At 40.1% G+C, this 27684-nt stretch overlaps 15 protein-coding genes and 3 pseudogenes across 15 annotated transcripts in view; 14 read left to right on the top strand and 4 right to left on the bottom strand.

Annotated features, from left to right (window-relative positions):
* Nucleotides 1–342, top strand: part of LOC140161883 (uncharacterized) — a 1328-nt gene extending 986 nt beyond the window's left edge. The window contains exon 2 of the mRNA XM_072185179.1: nucleotides 323–342. Coding sequence (XP_072041280.1) covers nucleotides 323–342 — 20 coding nt within the window. The remainder of the gene's footprint in view (nucleotides 1–322) is intronic.
* A 2-nt stretch (nucleotides 343–344) lies between these two features.
* On the top strand, nucleotides 345–6611 carry LOC140162239 (late histone H2B.L4-like; annotated as a pseudogene).
* A 719-nt stretch (nucleotides 6612–7330) lies between these two features.
* LOC140161882 (histone H4-like) lies at nucleotides 7331–7642 on the top strand. Its single transcript, XM_072185178.1, has one exon. It carries the CDS (start codon nucleotides 7331–7333, stop codon nucleotides 7640–7642), a length of 312 nt encoding a protein of 103 aa, XP_072041279.1.
* A 366-nt stretch (nucleotides 7643–8008) lies between these two features.
* LOC140162238 (histone H3, embryonic-like) lies at nucleotides 8009–8821 on the top strand (annotated as a pseudogene).
* Nucleotides 8822–9585: 764 nt separating this feature from the next.
* On the top strand, nucleotides 9586–10601 carry LOC140162237 (uncharacterized). The gene has a single exon (XM_072185492.1). The coding sequence runs from the start codon at nucleotides 9608–9610 to the stop codon at nucleotides 10160–10162; it is 555 nt and encodes a 184-aa protein (XP_072041593.1). The 5' UTR covers nucleotides 9586–9607; the 3' UTR covers nucleotides 10163–10601.
* A 126-nt stretch (nucleotides 10602–10727) lies between these two features.
* On the bottom strand, nucleotides 10728–11268 carry LOC140162236 (histone H2A-like). The gene has a single exon (XM_072185491.1). The coding sequence runs from the start codon at nucleotides 11125–11127 to the stop codon at nucleotides 10753–10755; it is 375 nt and encodes a 124-aa protein (XP_072041592.1). The 5' UTR covers nucleotides 11128–11268; the 3' UTR covers nucleotides 10728–10752.
* Nucleotides 11269–11872: 604 nt separating this feature from the next.
* On the top strand, nucleotides 11873–12903 carry LOC140162877 (late histone H2B.2.1-like). The gene has a single exon (XM_072186180.1). It carries the CDS (start codon nucleotides 12512–12514, stop codon nucleotides 12881–12883), a length of 372 nt encoding a protein of 123 aa, XP_072042281.1. The 5' UTR covers nucleotides 11873–12511; the 3' UTR covers nucleotides 12884–12903.
* Nucleotides 12904–13617: 714 nt separating this feature from the next.
* On the top strand, nucleotides 13618–13929 carry LOC140161881 (histone H4-like). Its single transcript, XM_072185177.1, has one exon. It carries the CDS (start codon nucleotides 13618–13620, stop codon nucleotides 13927–13929), a length of 312 nt encoding a protein of 103 aa, XP_072041278.1.
* A 386-nt stretch (nucleotides 13930–14315) lies between these two features.
* On the top strand, nucleotides 14316–14959 carry LOC140161880 (histone H3, embryonic-like). Its single transcript, XM_072185176.1, has one exon. The coding sequence runs from the start codon at nucleotides 14585–14587 to the stop codon at nucleotides 14957–14959; it is 375 nt and encodes a 124-aa protein (XP_072041277.1). The 5' UTR covers nucleotides 14316–14584.
* A 491-nt stretch (nucleotides 14960–15450) lies between these two features.
* LOC140161879 (uncharacterized) lies at nucleotides 15451–15831 on the bottom strand. Its single transcript, XM_072185175.1, has one exon. The coding sequence runs from the start codon at nucleotides 15829–15831 to the stop codon at nucleotides 15451–15453; it is 381 nt and encodes a 126-aa protein (XP_072041276.1).
* A 1927-nt stretch (nucleotides 15832–17758) lies between these two features.
* Nucleotides 17759–18431, bottom strand: LOC140162235 (histone H2A-like). The gene has a single exon (XM_072185489.1). The coding sequence runs from the start codon at nucleotides 18289–18291 to the stop codon at nucleotides 17917–17919; it is 375 nt and encodes a 124-aa protein (XP_072041590.1). The 5' UTR covers nucleotides 18292–18431; the 3' UTR covers nucleotides 17759–17916.
* Nucleotides 18432–18995: 564 nt separating this feature from the next.
* On the top strand, nucleotides 18996–19440 carry LOC140162875 (late histone H2B.2.1-like). Its single transcript, XM_072186178.1, has one exon. It carries the CDS (start codon nucleotides 19049–19051, stop codon nucleotides 19418–19420), a length of 372 nt encoding a protein of 123 aa, XP_072042279.1. The 5' UTR covers nucleotides 18996–19048; the 3' UTR covers nucleotides 19421–19440.
* A 649-nt stretch (nucleotides 19441–20089) lies between these two features.
* Nucleotides 20090–20787, top strand: LOC140162876 (histone H4). Its single transcript, XM_072186179.1, has one exon. It carries the CDS (start codon nucleotides 20161–20163, stop codon nucleotides 20470–20472), a length of 312 nt encoding a protein of 103 aa, XP_072042280.1. The 5' UTR covers nucleotides 20090–20160; the 3' UTR covers nucleotides 20473–20787.
* Nucleotides 20788–20855: 68 nt separating this feature from the next.
* LOC140162874 (histone H3, embryonic) lies at nucleotides 20856–21602 on the top strand. Its single transcript, XM_072186177.1, has one exon. The coding sequence runs from the start codon at nucleotides 21128–21130 to the stop codon at nucleotides 21536–21538; it is 411 nt and encodes a 136-aa protein (XP_072042278.1). The 5' UTR covers nucleotides 20856–21127; the 3' UTR covers nucleotides 21539–21602.
* Nucleotides 21603–21917: 315 nt separating this feature from the next.
* On the top strand, nucleotides 21918–23202 carry LOC140162234 (uncharacterized). Its single transcript, XM_072185488.1, has one exon. It carries the CDS (start codon nucleotides 22380–22382, stop codon nucleotides 22995–22997), a length of 618 nt encoding a protein of 205 aa, XP_072041589.1. The 5' UTR covers nucleotides 21918–22379; the 3' UTR covers nucleotides 22998–23202.
* Nucleotides 23203–23522: 320 nt separating this feature from the next.
* On the bottom strand, nucleotides 23523–23996 carry LOC140162233 (histone H2A-like; annotated as a pseudogene).
* A 1846-nt stretch (nucleotides 23997–25842) lies between these two features.
* Nucleotides 25843–26279, top strand: LOC140162872 (late histone H2B.2.1-like). Its single transcript, XM_072186175.1, has one exon. The coding sequence runs from the start codon at nucleotides 25896–25898 to the stop codon at nucleotides 26265–26267; it is 372 nt and encodes a 123-aa protein (XP_072042276.1). The 5' UTR covers nucleotides 25843–25895; the 3' UTR covers nucleotides 26268–26279.
* Nucleotides 26280–26927: 648 nt separating this feature from the next.
* Nucleotides 26928–27632, top strand: LOC140162873 (histone H4). The gene has a single exon (XM_072186176.1). The coding sequence runs from the start codon at nucleotides 27006–27008 to the stop codon at nucleotides 27315–27317; it is 312 nt and encodes a 103-aa protein (XP_072042277.1). The 5' UTR covers nucleotides 26928–27005; the 3' UTR covers nucleotides 27318–27632.
* Nucleotides 27633–27684: the final 52 nt, after the last annotated feature.

The following is a 27684-nucleotide window of genomic DNA, read 5'->3' as shown; positions in this document are numbered from 1 at the left end:
ATAATTTACTATTCACAAGACTTGGCAGTTTGCTATAAGGGAACTGACGACTCGGACTAGTGCGAGCTAGTATAAAACCGATACGCGCCTTACATGGCTGCCACAGGGGCTACGTTGAAACACAAGTCTTCAAGTCACTTCAGATTGACCAACCAGAGTGGGTCGGCTTATACAGCGACCAAAAGTTACCCAGTTCCTGTTCTTTTTGAACAGTTTTTTTTTGCACCCAGAGGGACATGCTTTTTAAGCAGTGACCCTGTGCTCCTACGAGAGCGAACCTAACTAACTAACTAACTAACTAACTTCCACGCAATCATTCTAGTGTCTGACTCTAGTGCGTAAACATGTCTCCCAAAGCAAGTGGTAAAGGTGCGAAGAAAGCAGGAAAGGCTCGGGGTCGCCCAGCCGGGTTGCTGGTAAAAGACGTAGGCGCAGAAAGGAAAGCTACGGTATCTACATCTACAAGGTGTTGAAGCAGGTTCATCCAGACACTGGTATATCAAGCCGTGCCATTGCTTGCCTTCATATTATTGATGTAAATAATTTTGTGTCTTGAAACTCACTAGTATCTAGTACTGTTGTACCATCTTTGTTCTCGAAGATTACTGGGTGCTTTAATCACAATATCATGTTAGTGTATTAAGATACTTTACTCGTGTTTTTTTTTAAACCATTATAATTGTTATAATATGTAATAGTTGCATGTAATATTGAACAATTGCTTTTGATATTATGTTCTGGAGACCATTGGCTGCTTATTTTACGACATCATATTAAGTGGTATAAATTATTATATTCACGGTATTTAATCAACTCATACTTTATCGTGTTACCATAATATGTTTTAATGGTTTCCAATTTTGTGATCTGACTATTTTCAATAAATGCACTTATCACCGAAGCGTTGTGATAACGTGGAAATGGTATTTGGTCCTTTGTGCACACTCTGACCTGCCCAGCTCCTTCCTGCAGGTGCAAGTCCGTCGATTTCCATTCCTTGATGGGTTCTAGTCTCAAAGTTGTGCACAAGGGGTCAATTCGTCCCACATACTTCCCCTCAATTCATTTCTTTCTCATTACTATAAGTAATGTCTGACATCAATTTTTATGTGATTGATAGGATGTATATCATCAAAGGGATCTGCTCATCATTTTATAAATATAGATCTGTCATAATTATTTTTTGTTTGTTTAATTACAAGTTCTGATTAGATCAATGTGGGGATATTGATCATCTGTACACACATCGTGTTTTCTCAGTCAGTCAGCACGTGCACTCCCTTGGTTCTCTTGCTGACATGTTTATTTATCTTTTCTTTGCTGAATGCGGTGTACAGGGGTCAACTTTTTCACAAATCATGCCATCCATTGATGATATAATATTAAAGTACCATCTCTTATGATAGTATGTCTTTTTTTTTAAACATTCATATATAACACCATATTAAGGTTATAAATATTCTATTCACGGTATTTAATCAATGTATACCTTAATGTAAGCCACATAACATGTTTAAATTTGTTAACAGTTTTTGCTATCTGATTGAATAATAAAAGCACTTATCACCGAAGCGTTGTGATAATGTGAAATGGTAATTGATCTTTGTGCACATGCTGACCTGTCCAGCTTCTACCTGTAGGTGCAATTCCTTAATTTTTTCATTCCTTGATGCGTTCAAGTCCTAAAGCTGTGCACAGGGGGTCAATTCGTCCTACATATTTCTCCCATTGCATTCCTTACATTACTATAAGTAATGTTTTTTGCTATCACTAAATGTGGGATTGAGAGGATCTGTATCATCTATGGGATTTGCTCTCCATTTTACAAATATTGCATTGTCTTCATTACTATTATTGTTGCAAACCAGTGTCTCTTGAACTTTGATAGCATATAGTACCCATCCAGCTTTATTATGCTATATTGACAAGTTCGGCTCTGCTCACGATATCATGATCTATATCGTTTTTTTATACCAATATGCTTATGTGTTCTCATAATTGTACATCTAATGTATAGGTCTGTACTACTATACACAGCTTGACCTCATCGTACCATCATCTTTCAACATGATGATTAAGTAATTGTTTCCATTATTCATAGTAGTACTCGTTAGTGGCCATTCTCCTTAAATGACATAATTGGTTTAGTCCCAGTCATCTGAATTGTATCATCATTGTCATCATTCAAACCGTTGTATCCTCATTCAACTAGTATTCGTAAGAGCTCATACTCCATGAATGACATAATTGGTTTTATTCCCGGTCATCTGATTTGTATTGTTCATCTGTCGTCATTCAAACCTTTTATACTTTCATTCAACTAGTATTCGTAAGAGCTCATACTCCATGAATGACATAATTGGTTTTAGTCCCGGTCATCTGATTTGTATTATTCAACTGTCATCCATCAATATGTATTGCATCTTTTCAATCACCAACTTTTTTCAATAGTGTTAATTCATTTCAGGTGTTCCGTCACACTGATGCATTTTATTTAAAGGACATTGTAGCTTAGGTGTTTGACATGTATGTATTGTTACTTTCTGATCCACACTTCACTGTTCACCGATTCGGTGCTACTCGAAGTTACATACAAATACACTCCTTTATTCACAGCTGGACTGTCATTTATACCTACTACAATGTCTCTTTTAAACGGGACTTGAAATACTGTTTACCATAATTACCTGGTTGTCATAAACTATATGTTTTGATTACTTTACCATGAATTTATTATATCTTCATGGTATTATAGTGTTACTGTCACATATCTTCTTCCTATGTTCCCCTCAACATCAACTTCCTTTTCCAACCCACCAAATCCTGTTTTGCCACCTCACAGATTTTTAATCTAATTTAATTTTCGGCCTGCACTTTTTCTGTCCGTCTGCACCATGTCCGATTTGTCTAATTTTATGTCGGAACACCAATTTATTCCATCCCAATTCAACAGCGTACTCAATCCCCAATCCCAAACTTCAGATAACTCCTGTAATATTGACCATAACCTACAATGGGACTGTAAATACTATGATACTAGCTCAATCATTAATGAAGGTGCCCTCCGCCAAAATAATTTTTCACTATTCCATCACAACACTAGAAGCATAAACAAAAAAGCAAATACTATTGTGGACTATATTTCTATTCTGAATCATGATTTTGATATTATAGGTTTTACAGAAACCTGGTTCAATTCAACTGACGAGTCCAATTTAATTGATCTTGACAACTATGACAGAATAGACTGTTTACGCTCCGAAAGATCCGGCGGAGGTGCGTCCTTATTCATCCATTCTAAACATAATTTCATTCAAAGACCTGACCTTAAAATAAAAGCCCCTGACTGCGATTCTGTTTTCCTCGAAATTCCTGACAAAAATATAATCGTTGGCATTATTTATAAACCAGACTATGTCGACTACCATCAATTCATTTCTGACCTAGAATCAACCCTGAACACTATTTCAAATGAAAGGAAAAAAAGTTTTATACTAGGCGATTTTAATATTGATCTCTTAAAATTTGACCAAAGCCATCAGGTCAACACATTCGTTAATCTTATGTACGCCTATTCTTTTTTCCCCTGCATTGATCGACCCACCCTAGTTTACACAACCAAGAACGGTACCACAATATCGCTAATCGATAACATTTTCACAAATGATGGCGATAACCAAATAACTTCTGGTAACTTGGTTACTGACCTCTCCGACCATTTCCCAAATTTTGTTTCTGTTAAAGGCCCTCGTTTTGATAATAGTTCTCAACCCACCACAAAACAAACCAGGCAATTAAGACCTAATAATATTAAAGGCTTTAAAAACTCCTTATCACTCGTGAATTGGGATTTTGTACTCCACGATGATAATCCCGAAAACTCTTACACGAAATTCATTAATAAAACCACTAGCTTATTAGATATCCACTGCCCAATAAAAACAACTAAAATGTCTAAACGTAAATCACCACGTAAGCCCTGGATCACCATAGGCCTTGTTAAATCAATTAGAACCAAAGATAAATTATATAAAAAGTACATCACTAAACCTACAGATGAAAATAAACTAAAATATACTAAATATAGAAATATACTAAATAACTTACTTCGTACAGCCAAAAAATCCCACATTACCGCCCAAATTGAATCAAATAAATTTAATATGAAGGAAACTTGAAAACATTAAATAATCTTTTAGGTAGAAACAGGCGTTCAAATTACCTGATTTCTTTAAAGATAAAGATGGCAACAAAATTACCGATTCAACTGAAATAGCCGATAACTTCAATACCTTTTTTACCAACATAGGCACCAAATTAGCTAATAAAATAACTACTCCCGACGATGACTACATTTCTCCACTAAATTCAATAAATCAACATAACAGTATTTTCTTAAACCCAACATCTCCCGAGGAAATAATTAATATTACTAAAAAACTTAAGGATAGCAACAGCAGTGGCTTTGATAATATAAGTACTAAACTACTCAAAATAATAATCAATGAAATAGCCCCCGTTATCACACATATATTTAATGGATCCCTAATAACGGGCATTGTCCCATCCCTACCAAAATCGCCAAAGTAATTCCAATTTTTAAATCGGGTGATAATCAGATTTGTAGTAACTATAGGCCAATTTCAATATTACCTGCTGTCTCGAAAATACTTGAAAAAATAATTTACACCCGGCTTTTTGACTTCATTGATAAAAATAATATTTTGAGCTCCCACCAATATGGTTTCAGACCAAACAGGTCCACGTATATGGCAATCAATGATCTTTATTGCAAAATTACCAGTGTACTAGATGAAAACTCCATAGTCTTGGAATATTCCTAGACCTAAGCAAGGCCTTTGATACCCTCAACCATGATATCCTTCTCCACAAACTAAATAGTTACGGTATCAGAGGTCTTGCCAATCTCTGGATAAAAAACTATCTTTCAGAAAGAAAACAATATGTAGTTTATAACCATCAAAAATCTGCTGAAGGTGATATAATTTGCGGTGTCCCCCAGGGATCAATCCTTGGACCACTTTTATTCCTTTTATATATAAACGACCTCCCACTCTCATCACCTTCATCCCATTTTATTATTTTTGCTGACGACACTAATATTCTTTTTTCCCACAAAGACCCTGAACAATTAGAAAAAATAATTAATATAGAGCTTAAGAAAATTTCGAACTGGTTTAAACTAAATAAACTTTCATTAAATATAGATAAAACTAACTTCATGATCTTTAAAAATAAATATAGCAATAAACCTGACCAAAATTTTAACATTGAAATTGACAATAAACATATTGAAAAAGTTGAAGTAACTAAATTTCTAGGAATCGTAATTGACAACAACCTTTCATGGAAGACCCATACCTCCCATATTTCTAAAATAGTCTCAAAGTATAATGGTATAATTAGAAAAGTCAGCCCCTTCTTAAACCAGGATTCCCTCCAAACATTGTATAACACTTTGGTCCTACCATACTTATCCTATTGTACTCTGGTATGGGGTGACAAAAATAATAGTAATCTAGAATCCATCTTAATCATGCAAAAAAAAATCATCAGAACTTGTACTTATTCCCTTTGGCTGGATCATACAACTCCTCTTTTCATTTCCTTTAAAAAATTAAAATCCGTGATATCTACACTTTTCAGCTTGCAACTCATATGTATCGTTACCACCATGACCTCCTCCCACACGACTTACCAAATAATCAGTTTATAACCAATTCTGATGTCCATAATTACGCGACCAGACAGGCCCTTGACCTTTACATCGCGACAACAAATACCCAACTTGCAAAAAATACAATCAAAACCCAGGGACCTACAATTTGGAATTCACTGAAAGACGAAATAAAAACTCGCATTCCCTCTCTTCCTTTAAAAAAGAATGACAAATCACATTTTAGATCAATATCACTCTGAAAAAATCAATAACGAGTACGCATCAATCATGTAAATTCCTTATCCCCCTGCACCCTCGTTTTTCTGATGTTCTAGTTTTATTCAAATCAATATTTGTTTCATATTATTCATGAGGTACACGCATGTACCTAATATGACATCCTCTTCATGTTATTATTGTTTCATTGATACACTAGTTCACTTATTCTAGTTAAATTATTTATTCATTAATAGTTTTTTTTTTTTTTTGTTATTATATTCGTTGTCAACTTTGGGTGCCATCAGCCACACGCCTAGCGTTCTTGATGGCATCCACATCTCATGTATTTAATATGTTTTTGCTAAACTTAAGATATTTACAATTTCTTGTATTTGATAAACTGTATTTATTTATCCTTATATGTATTATCTTGTTTTATATTATAACCTGTTATATGAGATGGAAAAAAATAAAATTGAATTGAATTGAATTGAATCATGAACAGTTTCGTCAACGACATCTTCGAGCGCATCGCCGGGGAAGCTTCTCGCCTAGCTAATTACAACAAGAAATCCACGATCAGCAGCCGAGAGGTACAGACCGCTGTCCGCCTTCTTCTACCTGGAGAGCTGGCCAAACACGCTGTCAGCGAAGGCACAAAGGCTGTCACCAAATATACAACCTCCAAGTAAATGTGCTTTACATAAAAACAAACGGCTCTTTTCAGAGCCACCACAAGTTCCAAAAAGAGATATGATTATTGTGTTGTAAATATGTTAAGACTTTCATTGCTTTTATTCAATAAAACTAGTTCAAATATTCAATAAAACTATATAAAATCAGTAGACCAATACAAACATATTATTGATATAAAGATTGTATAACGTTTAAACACTGGAAGATGAATTTGATGAATAGAGTGAAATATGTGAAAGAATTAATTGCACATCGTTGGTGACACAAAATCTGACATTAAGATGGGTATGAAACACCTCAGTTTGGGTAGGCGCTGCTCTTTACAAGTTGTTAGTAAGTGTTAATATCATTCAATGTATGTAGAAAAAAAAAAAGTGCGTACTTAGTATATAAGACGCAAGTAAGTCGAAGAACAAGCCAAACCAAATGTCATAATTTAATTTATCTGCGACGATTTTTTTTCTTCTTCTTCTTCTTCTTCTTCTTCTTCTTTTCTTTTTATCTATCATTAGCATTACTTGTATTACTGTTAGTATTAATTCTCGTTTCGTTTATAATTCAGTGGACATATTACGAAGACACACTTGAGATCGGGTTTCGCCCTCTGCGACTCGCCCTCTACGACAGGTGAAGTTTTTCACTCACGTCCGCAATAGCTTGGTTTATGAAGCGCGAGGTGCAGTCGGAAGTTCATTCTGTTCTTGATCAGCAAACAAGCACAAACAACCGATAACAATGTCTGGCCGTGGTAAAGGAGGAAAGGGACTTGGAAAAGGTGGCGCTAAACGTCATCGCAAGGTCTTGCGTGATAACATCCAGGGTATCACCAAACCAGCTATCCGCCGTTTGGCCCGTCGAGGTGGTGTGAAACGTATCTCTGGTCTTATCTATGAAGAGACCCGTGGTGTGTTGAAAGTCTTCCTCGAGAATGTCATCCGTGATGCAGTTACATATTGCGAGCATGCCAAGAGAAAGACGGTCACAGCAATGGACGTCGTCTACGCTCTGAAACGCCAAGGGTGTACCTTGTACGGATTCGGCGGTTAAACTCAAGAAACTACCGCTTCCCTAAAAACAAACGGCTCTTTTCAGAGCCACCATTACTTCCAAAAGAGAAATGAAATTGTGATATATTAACTAAGTAAATATATAAATAAATGAATTCGTTAATAAATAGATAGATAGTTAACTGAATACAGAGTAATAATTGAACATAACATAAGATAAGAAACAGAAACCGACAAAATAATAAGCTAGTTGTGTTATCCTTATATTTGCTGCACATTATATTCTTTAATAAAAAATAAAGTGCTGGCTGTTATATAATTATGAAATGAACATATGATAGATGGCGACTTTGATGAATTGTTTTACACAGTTGAGTACTTATCATGTTTACAATAATGTTGACACAAAGTCGGTGTAAACTTTGCTAATTTCTGTCATGAATATTGAATTGTGCCTAAATATCTGCCATGTTTATCGAAAATATAAAATAGCAATGCCAAATCTATCGTGCATGCATGCTGCGCGGCTCGTTGTCCAATCAGATGATCGATTCTGTCGTCCAATCAGGAACCGCGGTGAACCCACCAATGACCGAAGAGGTGCAAACTCTTCGCCCGGAAACCGACCGGTATATAAAGGGTCTCGTTTACGCTGAACTTTATTCAATATTCATTGATACGTTGAAACGAAATCATGGCTCGTACAAAGCAAACCGCACGTAAATCTACTGGAGGAAAGGCTCCACGCAAGCAGCTTGCCACCAAGGCAGCTCGCAAATCAGCACCAGCAACCGGCGGTGTGAAGAAACCACATCGTTACAGGCCAGGTACAGTGGCGCTTCGTGAGATCCGTCGCTACCAGAAGAGCACCGAGCTCCTCATCCGCAAGCTACCGTTCCAGCGGCTGGTCCGTGAAATCGCCCAAGACTTCAAGACGGAGTTGCGCTTCCAGAGTTCTGCGTCATGGCCCTGCAGGAGGCAAGCGAAGCATACTTGGTTGGCCTCTTTGAAGATACCAACCTGTGTGCAATCCATGCCAAGCGTGTGACCATCATGCCGAAAGACATCCAGCTGGCACGCCGCATCCGTGGAGAGCGCGCATAAGCGGAAAAACTCTTCAAAATTCAAACGGCTCTTTTCAGAGCCACCACAACTTCAAAAAAGAGAGATGACAATGTGTTAGTAAAGTAATAGACATAAAGTAAATAGAAAAATAGAGTAAATAGAAAATCAAGTAAAGTAAACAAATAATACAGATAAATATAGCAATATGGTAGAACAAGGCGGTAAGACGGCATGGAATTTGAAAAATCACTTATTATACTAGGCCTATTACATTTCTGAAAGTACACACATGTCAATGTTGTGCTTATAAAATCAAAAGTTCCATACTAGAATAGTTGTCGGATGGGATGATGGGGAGATACATGTTGTGTTTTATACCATCTCCTTTGGGAACTCTAAATGTAGCATAGCGCATGGATTTGAAAACAATTTAAAGTTCCTCTGGTTGAATAAACTCGTGTTTTTTATTATGGTGAAGGGAGTATGTAACAGTTTTGTTTGACAGGGCAAACATCATGAAAATGTTGGGTCACATAGGTGTTATTTTAATACATGCACGACCAATCCGTTCTGTCATTAGCGAAAATAAACCGATGCATAGTCGCAAAGTGTAAAATAAGATTGTGCACATTTATCTCTAAACGTATCCGTCATTTGAAAGTAATCTGAAAGGTTTATTTGTGTAGAAATTGCATTTTTGGCTTGACATCAAGCACAGCTTGGGGAAATGAACCAAAAATGGCGCTGCACGAGATCACGAATCCGGCGATTTCACGCACGTCCGCAATGATGATATAGAAGTCGCATCGCAACAGCGTGTACTTTATTACTGTTGTTTCACTAGTTGAAAACGTGCAAGATACTCATATCGTCAACCATGGCTACTGCTCAGAAAACCAAGAAGGTCGCTATGCCCCGTGCTCATCCACCATGTCCTGACATGGTCGTCGCCGCCGTCGGTGCTCTGAAAGAAAAGAAAGGGTCGTCTGTTTCAGCCATCAAGAAATACATCGCTGCAAACTACAAGTGCGACATTGAGAAGCTGAACTCGCACATCAACAAAGCCTTGAAGTCTTGTGTAACCAAGGGCAGCCTGGTCCAGGTAAAAGGACAGGGAGCCAGTGGTTCTTTCAAACTGGGAACCAAGAAAGCTGACGCAGAAAAGGAAAAGGCGATTAAGGCTAAAGCAGCAGCACGCAAGAAGGCAGCCGCCGAAAAGAAGAAGGAGAAAAGAGAGGCAGCAAAGGTCAAGAAAGCAGCTAAGCTGAAGGCAAAGAAGGAGGCAGCAAAGGCAAAGAAGACAGCAGCAACAAAGAAGACTGTCAAGAAGACGACAACGAAGAAGAAGTCTACAAAGAAAGCCGCTAAGAAAGTCACACCAAAGAAGACTGCAAAGCCAGCGAAGAAAGCAGCGACAAAGAAGCCAGCAAAGAAAACACCTGTTAAGAAGAAGACTGCCACGAAGACAAAGAAGACAGCACCCAAGAAGAAGTAAACCTGTGTCACCGCAGTGTCAAAAACAAACGGCTCTTTTCAGAGCCACCACATTTTCCAAAATGAGATAATGGTCCTTTAAGTGTCAAAGCACTGTAGTAATAAAAACAAACGTAGATTAAATGAATGTCAGTCAATATGTAAACAATATGTAATTATTAGGACAGGGGAAAAAATGAAATGAAAGTGTTTAGCTTCATTCGTCTTGCAAAATATTGTAAGTAGCTAAAATGACGGACGCTGAATGTGTAAAAAGGAGAGTGTAAATAAAATGACAACAACTATGTGGCAAATACTTGATTTCTTCATACTGAACACAAATTGCTATATGATACAGTCATGTTCAAACAACACTAGATACAAAATCACAATACCGATAGGCATTATTAACTTTATACTGTGACGCGTGTAATATAATAGTAATGTTTGTTTATTTATTTATAAAGACTAGTTATTACTTATAGTATTAAAGACCTTATTTTAACTATATTAATATTTATTTATATCTTGTATACAACACAATCATCTCTCTTTTGGGAGTTGTGGTGGCTCTGAAAAGAGCCGTTTGTTTATGGGGAAAATGACAGAAGTCTATTTCGCCTTGGTGGTCTTCTTCGGTAGAAGTACAGCCTGGATGTTCGGGAGGACACCACCTTGTGCGATGGTGACACCGCTGAGTAGCTTGTTCAACTCTTCGTCGTTGCGGATGGCAAGTTGTAAGTGACGCGGGTTGATTCTTGTCTTCTTGTTGTCTCGGGCAGCATTACCGGCCAACTCCAGGATCTCAGCAGCCAGATACTCCATCACAGCAGCCAAATAAACTGGGGCACCAGCTCCCACACGCTCAGCATAGTTGCCTTTGCGCAAGAAACGGTGTACACGACCGACTGGAAACTGCAGTCCAGCTCTTGAAGATCGGCTCTTGGCCTTAGATCTTGCTTTTCCTCCTTTACCACGTCCAGACATGTTTAACAGATTTGTATAGCTTGCTAGGTCAGATCAAACTGAATGGCGAAACACATCCGCCGATCTGCTTATATACCACTTCGGGCGGATCCTGCCACATTGCACTCGCCCGGAAATCGACCAATCAGCTTGCGCCGTGCATTCGGCGCAGTGTTGTGTCCGCAAAGTTCAACAGGTATGGGGTTTTGTCTCTATGTGCCTGCATTCTCAAATCATTCGATTAAACCTGGCAAATATCAATTTTATGTAAACGCTATTTCTTCGCATCCTTGATCTTCATCCTACGTCCTTGATCCTTGATCTTTGCCTTCAAATCACACCAAATTCACACCAAATCACTCTTTGTCACTATGGAACTACAACGGGTTTAAAATAAAGAGAGAGAGAGAAAATGTATCTCTTTTCTTTTTTCTTTTCTTGTTGTATTTTTGTTTGTTTTTTTTTTGCGGCAATTTTGTTAATAAATTTGCATGCGTTCAGTTTTCTTTATCTTTTTTTTTTCTTCTTTTCTTTTTTTTTTTTTTTTTGTATCTTCTTCAAAATAGATTTGTGATAAATTAATTCAATAATAATGATAACTTGGGAAATGTTTGAAAGCGTTCTATATGAATCAGCCCCACACAGGCAAGCGGGAAATTAATAGGCCGCCCTTTACGCAGGATCCGTTTTGGATCCCTAATTTGCATACGAGTCGATATAAATACGACCGCGCGGCAACTTCCGCAATCAATCACTTCCGCAATCATCAGTCACCGACTCGTCGTGAGTGGCGGTCGGGAAGTGACTACGGTACGAGCACGTGAAGGTACAATAGAGGCAAGACCTATTGCGCTAAGAAGGTTAAGGATAGTGACGAGGGCGGCAACAGCTAGACGTTTGAATGTGCATACCGCCGTGTCACTGCACATGAGCCTACCTGTTGTGTCGAAGCACCCAAGCTATCCCGAGCTTTCCAGCAGCATAAGGTCGAACCAAAGTTATACCGAATAGTAACATTATCCCATTATGGTTCGTTGTACTGGCTTGACCGGTTAACGGACTGGGGGAATAATTTACTATTCACAAGACTTGGCAGTTTGCTATAAGGGAACCGACGACTCGGACTAGTGCGAGCTAGTATAAAACCGATACGCGCCTTACATGGCTGCCACAGGGGCTACGCTGAAACACAAGTCTTCAAGAAGTCACTTCAGATTGACCAACCAGAGTGGGTCGGCTTATACAGCGACCAAAAGTTACGCAGTTCCTGTTCTTTTGAACAGATTTTTGCAACCAGAGGGACAAGCTTTTAGCAATGACCCTGCTCCAACGAGAGCGAACCTAACGAACGAACGAACGAACGAACTTCCGCAATCATTCTAGTGTCTGACTCTAGTGCGTAAACATGTCTCCCAAAGCAAGTGGTAAAGGTGCGAAGAAAGCAGGAAAGGCTCGGGGTCGCCCAGCCGGGGTTGCTGGTAAAAGACGTAGGCGCAGAAAGGAAAGCTACGGTATCTACATCTACAAGGTGTTGAAGCAGGTTCATCCAGACACTGGTATATCAAGCCGTGCCATGAGCATCATGAACAGTTTCGTCAACGACATCTTCGAGCGCATCGCCGGGGAAGCTTCTCGCCTAGCTAATTACAACAAGAAATCCACGATCAGCAGCCGAGAGGTACAGACCGCTGTCCGCCTTCTTCTACCTGGAGAGCTGGCCAAACACGCTGTCAGCGAAGGCACAAAGGCTGTCACCAAATATACAACCTCCAAGTAAATGTGCTTTACATAAAAACAAACGGCTCTTTTCAGAGCCACCACAAGTTCCAAAAAGAGATATGATTATTGTGTTGTAAATATGTTAAGACTTTCATTGCTTTTATTCAATAAAACTAGTTCAAATATTCAATAAAACTATATAAAATCAGTAGACCAATACAAACATATTATTGATATAAAGATTGTATAACGTTTAAACACTGGAAGATGAATTTGATGAATAGAGTGAAATATGTGAAAGAATTAATTGCACATCGTTGGTGACACAAAATCTGACATTAAGATGGGTATGAAACACCTCAGTTTGGGTAGGCGCTGCTCTTTACAAGTTGTTAGTAAGTGTTAATATCATTCAATGTATGTAGAGCATGAAAAAGTGCGTACTTAGTATATAAGACGCAAGTAAGTCGAAGAACAAGCCAAACCAAATGTCATAATTTAATTTATCTGCGACGATTTTTTTTTTCTTCTTCTTCTTCTTCTTCTTCTTCTTTTTTATCTATCATTAGCATTACTTGTATTACTGTTAGTATTAATTCTCGTTTCGTTTATAATTCAGTGGACATATTACGAAGACACACTTGAGATCGGGTTTCGCCCTCTGCGACTCGCCCTCTACGACAGGTGAAGTTTTTCACTCGCGTCCGCAATAGCTTGGTTTATGAAGCGCGAGGTGCAGTCGGAAGTTCATTCTGTTCTTGATCAGCAAACAAGCACAAACAACCGATAACAATGTCTGGCCGTGGTAAAGGAGGAAAGGGACTTGGAAAAGGTGGCGCCAAACGTCGTCGCAAGGTCTTGCGTGATAACATCCAGGGTATCACCAAACCAGCTATCCGCCGTTTGGCCCGTCGAGGTGGTGTGAAACGTATCTCTGGTCTTATCTATGAAGAGACCCGTGGTGTGTTGAAAGTCTTCCTCGAGAATGTCATCCGTGATGCAGTTACATATTGCGAGCATGCCAAGAGAAAGACGGTCACAGCAATGGACGTCGTCTACGCTCTGAAACGCCAAGGGCGTACCTTGTACGGATTCGGCGGTTAAACTCAAGAAACTACCGCTTCCCTAAAAACAAACGGCTCTTTTCAGAGCCACCATTACTTCCAAAAAGAGAAATGAAATTGTGATATATTAACTAAGTAAATATATAAATAAATGAATTCGTTAATAAATAGATAGATAGTTAACTGAATACAGAGTAATAATTGAACATAACATAAGATAAGAAACAGAAACCGACAAAATAATAAGCTAGTTGTGTTATCCTTATATTTGCTGCACATTATATTCTTTAATAAAAAATAAAGTGCTGGCTGTTATATAATTATGAAATGAACATATGATAGATGGCGACTTTGATGAATTGTTTTACACAGTTGAGTACTTATCATGTTTACAATAATGTTGACACAAAGTCGGTGTAAACTTTGCTAATTTCTGTCATGAATATTGAATTGTGCCTAAATATCTGCCATGTTTATCGAAAATATAAAATAGCAATGCCAAATCTATCGTGCATGCATGCTGCGCGGCTCGTTGTCCAATCAGATGATCGATTCTGTCGTCCAATCAGGAACCGCGGTGAACCCACCAATGACCGAAGAGGTGCAAACTCTTCGCCCGGAAACCGACCGGTATATAAAGGGTCTCGTTTACGCTGAACTTTATTCAATATTCATTGATACGTTGAAACGAAATCATGGCTCGTACAAAGCAAACCGCACGTAAATCTACTGGAGGAAAGGCTCCACGCAAGCAGCTTGCCACCAAGGCAGCTCGCAAATCAGCACCAGCAACCGGCGGTGTGAAGAAACCACATCGTTACAGGCCAGGTACAGTGGCGCTTCGTGAGATCCGTCGCTACCAGAAGAGCACCGAGCTCCTCATCCGCAAGCTACCGTTCCAGCGGCTGGTCCGTGAAATCGCCCAAGACTTCAAGACGGAGCTGCGCTTCCAGAGTTCTGCCGTCATGGCCCTGCAGGAGGCAAGCGAAGCATACTTGGTTGGCCTCTTTGAAGATACCAACCTTCATCTTCTTCATCTTCATCTGATACAGTGCATCCCTCAGAAATGAGTATTGCTGCACCTTGAATATTAACATGGCGAGGCGAACAAAAGTGCTAGTGATGAACGTGAAGAAAGTTTATTATATACAGTGCTTCGTGCGAGTAAAAATAGCATCAGCAATTATGGAAGCTGGATGCTAGCAAGTCCGTGCCGAAATGCTTCTACGGACGGTGCTGCAACGAGGGATGGAGGAAGATCATTCCATAGCTTGATGGTATATGGAAAGAACGAGTACTGGAAAGCTAAAACTCTTGCACGCGGTTGGATGAACTTGTGACTGTGGCCTCTCAGTGAGTCAATGTTCCTGCCACTTCTGATGGTCAGTCAGCAGCTGGAATATCCACAATGGATGCTACAATTTTGTAACACATCGCCACCTGCGATCTCATCCTCCGTTGGTGTAGTGTATCCCACTGCATGACTGAAGCATGTCAGTGACGCTACTGGTACGGCGATAATCACCAGTTACAAATCGTGCTCCCCGTCTCTGTACAGCTTCTAGACTCTGGATATTACGTTGCGTGTGGGTGCCCAGGCAGATGATGAATACTCGAGAATTGGGCGGACAAAGCTCTCGTAGCACTTGGTCTTAATGTCAGGAGGACATTTGCTGACATTTCGCCGCAGGAAACCAAGTGTCTGGTTTGCCTTTTTGGTTATGGTGTTGATGTGAGCATTCCAGGATAAGTCAGAGCTGATGGTTACTCCCAGGTACTTGGAATTGGTTGTTAAGGCTAGATGTTGGCCATGTAGTGTAAGTGGTGTGAATGGGAGATCGCTTGTTGGTAATACGCAGGACTTCACATTTATCAGGATTGAATGACATACCCCACTGCTTTTCCCATGTCTGTGTGCAATCCATGCCAAGCGTGTGACCATCATGCCGAAAGACATCCAGCTGGCAGCATCCGTGGAGAGCGCGCATAAGCGGAAAAACTCTTCAAAATTCAAACGGCTCTTTTCAGAGCCACCACAACTTCAAAAAAGAGAGATGACAATGTGTTAGTAAAGTAATAGAAATAAAGTAAATAGAAAATCAAGTAATCAAGGAAACAAAAATAATACAGATAAATATAGCAATATGGTAGAACAAGGCGGTAAGACGGCATGGAATTTGAAAAATCACTTATTATACTAGGCCTATTACATTTCTGAAAGTACACACATGTCAATGTTGTGCTTATAAAATCAAAAGTTCCATACTAGAATAGTTGTCGGATGGGATGATGGGGAGATACATGTTGTGTTTTATACCATCTCCTTTGGGAACTCTAAATGTAGCATAGCGCATGGATTTGAAAACAATTTAAAGTTCCTCTGGTTGAATAAACTCGTGTTTTTTATTATGGTGAAGGGAGTATGTAACAGTTTTGTTTGACAGGGCAAACATCATGAAAATGTTGGGTCACATAGGTGTTATTTTAATACATGCACGACCAATCCGTTCTGTCATTAGCGAAAATAAACCGATGCATAGTCGCAAAGTGTAAAATAAGATTGTGCACATTTATCTCTAAACGTATCCGTCATTTGAAAGTAATCTGAAAGGTTTATTTGTGTAGAAATTGCATTTTTTGGCTTGACATCAAGCACAGCCAGGGGAAATGAACCAAAAATGGCGCTGCACGAGATCACGAATCCGGCGATTTCACGCACGTCCGCAATGATGATATAGAAGTCGCATCGCAACAGCGTGTACTTTATTACTGTTGTTTCACTAGTTGAAAAACGTGCAAGATACTCATATCGTCAACCATGGCTACTGCTCAGAAAACCAAGAAGGTCGCTAAGCCCTTGCTCATCCACCATGTCCTGACATGGTCGTCGCCGCCGTCGGTGCTCTGAAAGAAAAGAAAGGGTCGTCTGTTTCAGCCATCAAGAAATACATCGCTGCAAACTACAAGTGCGACATTGAGAAGCTGAACTCGCACATCAACAAAGCCTTGAAGTCTTGTGTAACCAAGGGCAGCCTGGTCCAGGTAAAAGGACAGGGAGCCAGTGGTTCTTTCAAACTGGGAACCAAGAAAGCTGACGCAGAAAAGGAAAAGGCGATTAAGGCTAAAGCAGCAGCACGCAAGAAGGCAGCCGCCGAAAAGAAGAAGGAGAAAAGAGAGGCAGCGAAGGTCAAGAAAGCAGCTAAGCTGAAGGCAAAGAAGGAGGCAGCAAAGGCAAAGAAGACAGCAGCAACAAAGAAGACTGTCAAGAAGACGACAACGAAGAAGAAGTCTACAAAGAAAGCCGCTAAGAAAGTCACACCAAAGAAGACTGCAAAGCCAGCGAAGAAAGCAGCGACAAAGAAGCCAGCAAAGAAAACACCTGTTAAGAAGAAGACTGCCACGAAGACAAAGAAGACAGCACCCAAGAAGAAGTAAACCTGTGTCACCGCAGTGTCAAAAACAAACGGCTCTTTTCAGAGCCACCACATTTTCCAAAATGAGATAATGGTCCTTTAAGTGTCAAAGCACTGTAGTAATAAAAACAAACGTAGATTAAATGAATGTCAGTCAATATGTAAACAATATGTAATTATTAGGACAGGGGGAAAAAATGAAATGAAAGTGTTTAGCTTCATTCGTCTTGCAAAATATTGTAAGTAGCTAAAATGACGGACGCTGAATGTGTAAAAAGGAGAGTGTAAATAAAATGACAACAACTATGTGGCAAATACTTGATTTCTTCATACTGAACACAAATTGCTATATGATACAGTCATGTTCAAACAACACTAGATACAAAATCACAATACCGATAGGCATTATTAACTTTATACTGTGACGCGCGTAATATAATAGTAATGTTTGTTTATTTATTTATAAAGACTAGTTATTACTTATAGTATTAAAGACCTTACTTTTACTATCTTAATATTTATTTATATCTTGTATACAACACAATCATCTCTCTTTTTGGGAGTTTTGGTGGCTCTGAAAAGAGCCGTTTGTTTATGGGGAAAATGACAGAAGTCTATTTCGCCTTGGTGGTCTTCTTCGGTAGAAGTACAGCCTGGATGTTCGGGAGGACACCACCTTGTGCGATGGTGACACCGCTGAGTAGCTTGTTCAACTCTTCGTCGTTGCGGATGGCAAGTTGTAAGTGACGCGGGTTGATTCTTGTCTTCTTGTTGTCTCGGGCAGCATTACCGGCCAACTCCAGGATCTCAGCAGCCAGATACTCCATCACAGCAGCCAAATAAACTGGGGCACCAGCTCCCACACGCTCAGCATAGTTGCCTTTGCGCAAGAAACGGTGTACACGACCGACTGGAAACTGCAGTCCAGCTCTTGAAGATCGGCTCTTGGCCTTAGATCTTGCTTTTCCTCCTTTACCACGTCCAGACATGTTTAACAGATTTGTATAGCTTGCTAGGTCAGATCAAACTGAATGGCGAAACACATCCGCCGATCTGCTTATATACCACTTCGGGCGGATCCTGCCACATTGCACTCGCCCGGAAATCGACCAATCAGCTTGCGCCGTGCATTCGGCGCAGTGTTGTGTCCGCAAAGTTCAACAGGTATGGGGTTTTGTCTCTATGTGCCTGCATTCTCAAATCATTCGATTAAACCTGGCAAATATCAATTTTATGTAAACGCTATTTCTTCGCATCCTTGATCTTCATCCTACGTCCTTGATCCTTGATCTTTGCCTTCAAATTCACACCAAATTCACACCAAATCACTCTTTGTCACTATGGGAACTACAACGGGTTTAAAATAAAAGAGAGAGAGAGAGAGAAAATGTATCTCTTTTCTTTTTTTCTTTTCCTTGTTGTATTTTTGTTTGTTTTTTTATTGCGGCAATTTTGTTAATAAATTTGCATGCGTTCAGTTTTCTTTTTTTTTTTTTTTTTTTTTTTTTTTTTTTTGTATCTTCTTCAAAATAGATTTGTGATAAATTAATTCAATAATAATGATAACTTGGGAAATGTTTGAAAGCGTTCTATATGAATCAGCCCCACACAGGCAAGCGGGAAATTAATAGGCCGCCCTTTACGCAGGATCCGTTTTTGGATCCCTAATTTGCATACGAGTCGATATAAATACGACCGCGCGGCAACTTCCGCAATCATTCTAGTGTCTGACTCTAGTGCGTAAACATGTCTCCCAAAGCAAGTGGTAAAGGTGCGAAGAAAGCAGGAAAGGCTCGGGGTCGCCCAGCCGGGGTTGCTGGTAAAAGACGTAGGCGCAGAAAGGAAAGCTACGGTATCTACATCTACAAGGTGTTGAAGCAGGTTCATCCAGACACTGGTATATCAAGCCGTGCCATGAGCATCATGAACAGTTTCGTCAACGACATCTTCGAGCGCATCGCCGGGGAAGCTTCTCGCCTAGCTAATTACAACAAGAAATCCACGATCAGCAGCCGAGAGGTACAGACCGCTGTCCGCCTTCTTCTACCTGGAGAGCTGGCCAAACACGCTGTCAGCGAAGGCACAAAGGCTGTCACCAAATATACAACCTCCAAGTAAATGTGCTTTACATAAAAACAAACGGCTCTTTTCAGAGCCACCACAAGTTCCAAAAAGAGATATGATTATTGTGTTGTAAATATGTTAAGACTTTCATTGCTTTTATTCAATAAAACTAGTTCAAATATTCAATAAAACTATATAAAATCAGTAGACCAATACAAACATATTATTGATATAAAGATTGTATAACGTTTAAACACTGGAAGATGAATTTGATGAATAGAGTGAAATATGTGAAAGAATTAATTGCACATCGTTGGTGACACAAAATCTGACATTAAGATGGGTATGAAACACCTCAGTTTGGGTAGGCGCTGCTCTTTACAAGTTGTTAGTAAGTGTTAATATCATTCAATGTATGTAGAGCATGAAAAAGTGCGTACTTAGTATATAAGACGCAAGTAAGTCGAAGAACAAGCCAAACCAAATGTCATAATTTAATTTATCTGCGACGATTTTTTTTCTTCTTCTTCTTCTTCTTCTTCTTCTTCTTTTCTTTTTTATCTATCATTAGCATTACTTGTATTACTGTTAGTATTAATTCTCGTTTCGTTTATAATTCAGTGGACATATTACGAAGACACACTTGAGATCGGGTTTCGCCCTCTGCGACTCGCCCTCTACGACAGGTGAAGTTTTTCACTCACGTCCGCAATAGCTTGGTTTATGAAGCGCGAGGTGCAGTCGGAAGTTCATTCTGTTCTTGATCAGCAAACAAGCACAAACAACCGATAACAATGTCTGGCCGTGGTAAAGGAGGAAAGGGACTTGGAAAAGGTGGCGCTAAACGTCATCGCAAGGTCTTGCGTGATAACATCCAGGGTATCACCAAACCAGCTATCCGCCGTTTGGCCCGTCGAGGTGGTGTGAAACGTATCTCTGGTCTTATCTATGAAGAGACCCGTGGTGTGTTGAAAGTCTTCCTCGAGAATGTCATCCGTGATGCAGTTACATATTGCGAGCATGCCAAGAGAAAGACGGTCACAGCAATGGACGTCGTCTACGCTCTGAAACGCCAAGGGCGTACCTTGTACGGATTCGGCGGTTAAACTCAAGAAACTACCGCTTCCCTAAAAACAAACGGCTCTTTTCAGAGCCACCATTACTTCCAAAAAGAGAAATGAAATTGTGATATATTAACTAAGTAAATATATAAATAAATGAATTCGTTAATAAATAGATAGATAGTTAACTGAATACAGAGTAATAATTGAACATAACATAAGATAAGAAACAGAAACCGACAAAATAATAAGCTAGTTGTGTTATCCTTATATTTGCTGCACATTATATTCTTTAATAAAAAATAAAGTGCTGGCTGTTATATAATTATGAAATGAACATATGATAGATGGCGACTTTGATGAATTGTTTTACACAGTTGAGTACTTATCATGTTTACAATAATGTTGACACAAAGTCGGTGTAAACTTTGCTAATTTCTGTCATGAATATTGAATTGTGCCTAAATATCTGCCATGTTTATCGAAAATATAAAATAGCAATGCCAAATCTATCGTGCATGCATGCTGCGCGGCTCGTTGTCCAATCAGATGATCGATTCTGTCGTCCAATCAGGAACCGCGGTGAACCCACCAATGACCGAAGAGGTGCAAACTCTTCGCCCGGAAACCGACCGGTATATAAAGGGTCTCGTTTACGCTGAACTTTATTCAATATTCATTGATACGTTGAAACGAAATCATGGCTCGTACAAAGCAAACCGCACGTAAATCTACTGGAGGAAAGGCTCCACGCAAGCAGCTTGCCACCAAGGCAGCTCGCAAATCAGCACCAGCAACCGGCGGTGTGAAGAAACCACATCGTTACAGGCCAGGTACAGTGGCGCTTCGTGAGATCCGTCGCTACCAGAAGAGCACCGAGCTCCTCATCCGCAAGCTACCGTTCCAGCGGCTGGTCCGTGAAATCGCCCAAGACTTCAAGACGGAGCTGCGCTTCCAGAGTTCTGCCGTCATGGCCCTGCAGGAGGCAAGCGAAGCATACTTGGTTGGCCTCTTTGAAGATACCAACCTGTGTGCAATCCATGCCAAGCGTGTGACCATCATGCCGAAAGACATCCAGCTGGCACGCCGCATCCGTGGAGAGCGCGCATAAGCGGAAAAACTCTTCAAAATTCAAACGGCTCTTTTCAGAGCCACCACAAAAAAAAAAAGAGAGATGACAATGTGTTAGTAAAGTAATAGACATAAAGTAAATAGAAAAATAGAGTAAATAGAAAATCAAGTAAAGTAAACAAATAATACAGATAAATATAGCAATATGGTAGAACAAGGCGGTAAGACGGCATGGAATTTGAAAAATCACTTATTATACTAGGCCTATTACATTTCTGAAAGTACACACATGTCAATGTTGTGCTTATAAAATCAAAAGTTCCATACTAGAATAGTTGTCGGATGGGATGATGGGGAGATACATGTTGTGTTTTATACCATCTCCTTTGGGAACTCTAAATGTAGCATAGCGCATGGATTTGAAAACAATTTAAAGTTCCTCTGGTTGAATAAACTCGTGTTTTTTATTATGGTGAAGGGAGTATGTAACAGTTTTGTTTGACAGGGCAAACATCATGAAAATGTTGGGTCACATAGGTGTTATTTTAATACATGCACGACCAATCCGTTCTGTCATTAGCGAAAATAAACCGATGCATAGTCGCAAAGTGTAAAATAAGATTGTGCACATTTATCTCTAAACGTATCCGTCATTTGAAAGTAATCTGAAAGGTTTATTTGTGTAGAAATTGCATTTTTTGGCTTGACATCAAGCACAGCTTGTGGGGAAATGAACCAAAAATGGCGCTGCACGAGATCACGAATCCGGCGATTTCACGCACGTCCGCAATGATGATATAGAAGTCGCATCGCAACAGCGTGTACTTTATTACTGTTGTTTCACTAGTTGAAAAACGTGCAAGATACTCATATCGTCAACCATGGCTACTGCTCAGAAAACCAAGAAGGTCGCTAAGCCCCGTGCTCATCCACCATGTCCTGACATGGTCGTCGCCGCCGTCGGTGCTCTGAAAGAAAAGAAAGGGTCGTCTGTTTCAGCCATCAAGAAATACATCGCTGCAAACTACAAGTGCGACATTGAGAAGCTGAACTCGCACATCAACAAAGCCTTGAAGTCTTGTGTAACCAAGGGCAGCCTGGTCCAGGTAAAAGGACAGGGAGCCAGTGGTTCTTTCAAACTGGGAACCAAGAAAGCTGACGCAGAAAAGGAAAAGGCGATTAAGGCTAAAGCAGCAGCACGCAAGAAGGCAGCCGCCGAAAAGAAGAAGGAGAAAAGAGAGGCAGCAAAGGTCAAGAAAGCAGCTAAGCTGAAGGCAAAGAAGGAGGCAGCAAAGGCAAAGAAGACAGCAGCAACAAAGAAGACTGTCAAGAAGACGACAACGAAGAAGAAGTCTACAAAGAAAGCCGCTAAGAAAGTCACACCAAAGAAGACTGCAAAGCCAGCGAAGAAAGCAGCGACAAAGAAGCCAGCAAAGAAAACACCTGTTAAGAAGAAGACTGCCACGAAGACAAAGAAGACAGCACCCAAGAAGAAGTAAACCTGTGTCACCGCAGTGTCAAAAACAAACGGCTCTTTTCAGAGCCACCACATTTTCCAAAATGAGATAATGGTCCTTTAAGTGTCAAAGCACTGTAGTAATAAAAACAAACGTAGATTAAATGAATGTCAGTCAATATGTAAACAATATGTAATTATTAGGACAGGGGGAAAAAATGAAATGAAAGTGTTTAGCTTCATTCGTCTTGCAAAATATTGTAAGTAGCTAAAATGACGGACGCTGAATGTGTAAAAGGAGAGTGTAAATAAAATGACAACAACTATGTGGCAAATACTTGATTTCTTCATACTGAACACAAATTGCTATATGATACAGTCATGTTCAAACAACACTAGATACAAAATCACAATACCGATAGGCATTATTAACTTTATAGTGTGACGCGCGTAATATAATAGTAATGTTTGTTTATTTATTTATAAAGACTAGTTATTACTTATAGTATTAAAGACCTTACTTTAACTATCTTAATATTTTTATATCTTGTATACAACACAATCATCTCTCTTTTTGGGAGTTTTGGTGGCTCTGAAAAGAGCCGTTTGTTTATGGGGAAAATGACAGAAGTCTATTTCGCCTTGGTGGTCTTCTTCGGTAGAAGTACAGCCTGGATGTTCGGGAGGACACCACCTTGTGCGATGGTGACACCGCTGAGTAGCTTGTTCAACTCTTCGTCGTTGCGGATGGCAAGTTGTAAGTGACGCGGGTTGATTCTTGTCTTCTTGTTGTCTCAGGCAGCATTACCGGCCAACTCCAGGATCTCAGCAGCCAGATACTCCATCACAGCAGCCAAATAAACTGGGGCACCAGCTCCCACACGCTCAGCATAGTTGCCTTTGCGCAAGAAACGGTGTACACGACCGACTGGAAACTGCAGTCCAGCTCTTGAAGATCGGCTCTTGGCCTTAGATCTTGCTTTTCCTCCTTTACCACGTCCAGACATGTTTAACAGATTTGTATAGCTTGCTAGGTCAGATCAAACTGAATGGCGAAACAGTTTAGTTTAGTTTATTTGGTTCGCTCCTTCAGGAGCCGGGTCATTGCTGAGAAGCTTGACCCCTGGATTGCTAAAGACTATTCATAGAACAGTGACTCAAAAATTAGCGCTGTTGGCGCGGTCTGAAAAACTTGAAGTTTTTAAGTTCCTGGTATTCGCGAAGAGTTTGGGTGGCCAAAATGTTAATTGCTAGAAGCTGTTTATCGATAACATGCTGATCAGGTTTTAAGTGCTCGAGGAGTTGTTCGCGTAGCGCCGCTGTTCGTGGGCATTCGGTGAGATCATGAACACATTGACATGTGATATCCTGGTCGCAGTATGCGCAAGTGAAATTGTTTTCTATAGCTATCCTAGCAGTTTTTGCTTTAACCCTCAACGAGTTGATTGCGATCTGCGTTCGTCTTGGTTGCCTGTTTAGGCCGCTGCGGCGCCTGGTGTGTTCAGCGAAAGCCTCAATTAACAGACCCGGACTGCGATTGCTGGATATGGTCTTGCCACCTGTGGTGTGCAGTGTTATGGAAAGAATGACGGCGGCTAATTGGAATAGTGATATCTGGTTGGTCTTTAGTCGTCCCTGTTTTCGCTGCGGCATCCGCTTCCTCGTTGCCTGGTATACCGATGTGGCTGGGGATCAATTAATGATGAAGTTTTTGTTGCTTTGCCGAATAGCTGTTTGAATATCTTTGTTAAGCAGAATATTGTCGCGGTGGGGCTTTCGCAGATTGTCAATTGCACCTTGACTGTCGGTGTGAATGACGACTCTTGTTTCTGGCTGGCTGTTGGCGTCTCGGACTGCCTCACGAATGGCTGCTAATTCTGTTTGCACGGTCCATCGGATGCTCTAAAAGATTTTTTTCGCATGAGGGGCTACAAACGCAAATCCACACGATCCGTCTTCGTTCACTGAGCCATCGGTATAGTACACTAGTGGTGGTGAACTGAAAGCTTGTTCGGCATCGGTGATACTTTTGTATGCGGCCGCCGCTACAATTTCTGGAGGAGCTGATGTTTTGCTGTCATAAGGACGATGGACGCGCAAGTCCGCGGTAGGAGAAGACCATGGATTAGGGACTTGAACAATTTCTGGCGCTGGAACTTGGTCGCTATTGCTGTGAAGATGATAGGCATCAGATGCTTTTAGTAGCCAAGTCCTGTCGGTAAATACTTCTCTGGACTTCTCTATGCGAAACACATCCGCCGATCTGCTTATATACCACTTCGGGCGGATCCTGCCACATTGCACTCGCCCGGAAATCGACCAATCAGCTTGCGCCGTGCATTCGGCGCAGTGTTGTGTCCGCAAAGTTCAACAGGTATGGGGTTTTGTCTCTATGTGCCTGCATTCTCAAATCATTCGATTAAACCTGGCAAATATCAATTTTATGTAAACGCTATTTCTTCGCATCCTTGATCTTCATCCTACGTCCTTGATCCTTGATCTTTGCCTTCAAATTCACACCAAATTCACACCAAATCACTCTTTGTCACTATGGGAACTACAACGGGTTTAAAATAAAAGAGAGAGAGAGAGAGAAAATGTATCTCTTTTCTTTTTTTCTTTTCCTTGTTGTATTTTTGTTTGTTTTTTTATTGCGGCAATTTTGTTAATAAATTTGCATGCGTTCAGTTTTTTTTTTTTTTTTTTTTTTGTATCTTCTTCAAAATAGATTTGTGATAAATTAATTCAATAATAATGATAACTTGGGAAATGTTTGAAAGCGTTCTATATGAATCAGCCCCACACAGGCAAGCGGGAAATTAATAGGCCGCCCTTTACGCAGGATCCGTTTTTGGATCCCTAATTTGCATACGAGTCGATATAAATACGACCGCGCGGCAACTTCCGCAATCATTCTAGTGTCTGACTCTAGTGCGTAAACATGTCTCCCAAAGCAAGTGGTAAAGGTGCGAAGAAAGCAGGAAAGGCTCGGGGTCGCCCAGCCGGGGTTGCTGGTAAAAGACGTAGGCGCAGAAAGGAAAGCTACGGTATCTACATCTACAAGGTGTTGAAGCAGGTTCATCCAGACACTGGTATATCAAGCCGTGCCATGAGCATCATGAACAGTTTCGTCAACGACATCTTCGAGCGCATCGCCGGGGAAGCTTCTCGCCTAGCTAATTACAACAAGAAATCCACGATCAGCAGCCGAGAGGTACAGACCGCTGTCCGCCTTCTTCTACCTGGAGAGCTGGCCAAACACGCTGTCAGCGAAGGCACAAAGGCTGTCACCAAATATACAACCTCCAAGTAAATGTGCTTTACATAAAACAAACGGCTCTTTTCAGAGCCACCACAAGTTCCAAAAAGAGATATGATTATTGTGTTGTAAATATGTTAAGACTTTCATTGCTTTTATTCAATAAAACTAGTTCAAATATTCAATAAAACTATATAAAATCAGTAGACCAATACAAACATATTATTGATATAAAGATTGTATAACGTTTAAACACTGGAAGATGAATTTGATGAATAGAGTGAAATATGTGAAAGAATTAATTGCACATCGTTGGTGACACAAAATCTGACATTAAGATGGGTATGAAACACCTCAGTTTGGGTAGGCGCTGCTCTTTACAAGTTGTTAGTAAGTGTTAATATCATTCAATGTATGTAGAGCATGAAAAAGTGCGTACTTAGTATATAAGACGCAAGTAAGTCGAAGAACAAGCCAAACCAAATGTCATAATTTAATTTATCTGCGACGATTTTTTTTTTTTTTTTTTTTCTTCTTCTTCTTCTTCTTTCTTTTTTATCTATCATTAGCATTACTTGTATTACTGTTAGTATTAATTCTCGTTTCGTTTATAATTCAGTGGACATATTACGAAGACACACTTGAGATCGGGTTTCGCCCTCTGCGACTCGCCCTCTACGACAGGTGAAGTTTTTCACTCACGTCCGCAATAGCTTGGTTTATGAAGCGCGAGGTGCAGTCGGAAGTTCATTCTGTTCTTGATCAGCAAACAAGCACAAACAACCGATAACAATGTCTGGCCGTGGTAAAGGAGGAAAGGGACTTGGAAAAGGTGGCGCCAAACGTCATCGCAAGGTCTTGCGTGATAACATCCAGGGTATCACCAAACCAGCTATCCGCCGTTTGGCCCGTCGAGGTGGTGTGAAACGTATCTCTGGTCTTATCTATGAAGAGACCCGTGGTGTGTTGAAAGTCTTCCTCGAGAATGTCATCCGTGATGCAGTTACATATTGCGAGCATGCCAAGAGAAAGACGGTCACAGCAATGGACGTCGTCTACGCTCTGAAACGCCAAGGGCGTACCTTGTACGGATTCGGCGGTTAAACTCAAGAAACTACCGCTTCCCTAAAAACAAACGGCTCTTTTCAGAGCCACCATTACTTCCAAAAAGAGAAATGAAATTGTGATATATTAACTAAGTAAATATATAAATAAATGAATTCGTTAATAAATAGATAGATAGTTAACTGAATACAGAGTAATAATTGAACATAACATAAGATAAGAAACAGAAACCGACAAAATAATAAGCTAGTTGTGTTATCCTTATATTTGCTGCACATTATATTCTTTAATAAAAAATAAAGTGCTGGCTGTTATATAATTATGAAATGAACATATGATAGATGGCGACTTTGATGAATTGTTTTACACAGTTGAGTACTTATCATGTTTACAATAATGTTGACAC

Source organism: Amphiura filiformis, chromosome 10 (genome assembly GCF_039555335.1).
Source record: "Amphiura filiformis chromosome 10, Afil_fr2py, whole genome shotgun sequence".
In the NCBI taxonomy this organism is placed as follows: Eukaryota; Metazoa; Echinodermata; class Ophiuroidea; order Amphilepidida; family Amphiuridae; genus Amphiura; species Amphiura filiformis.
The sequence above is the reverse complement of the archived record's forward strand: the minus strand, read 5'-3'. Positions and strand labels throughout refer to the sequence as shown.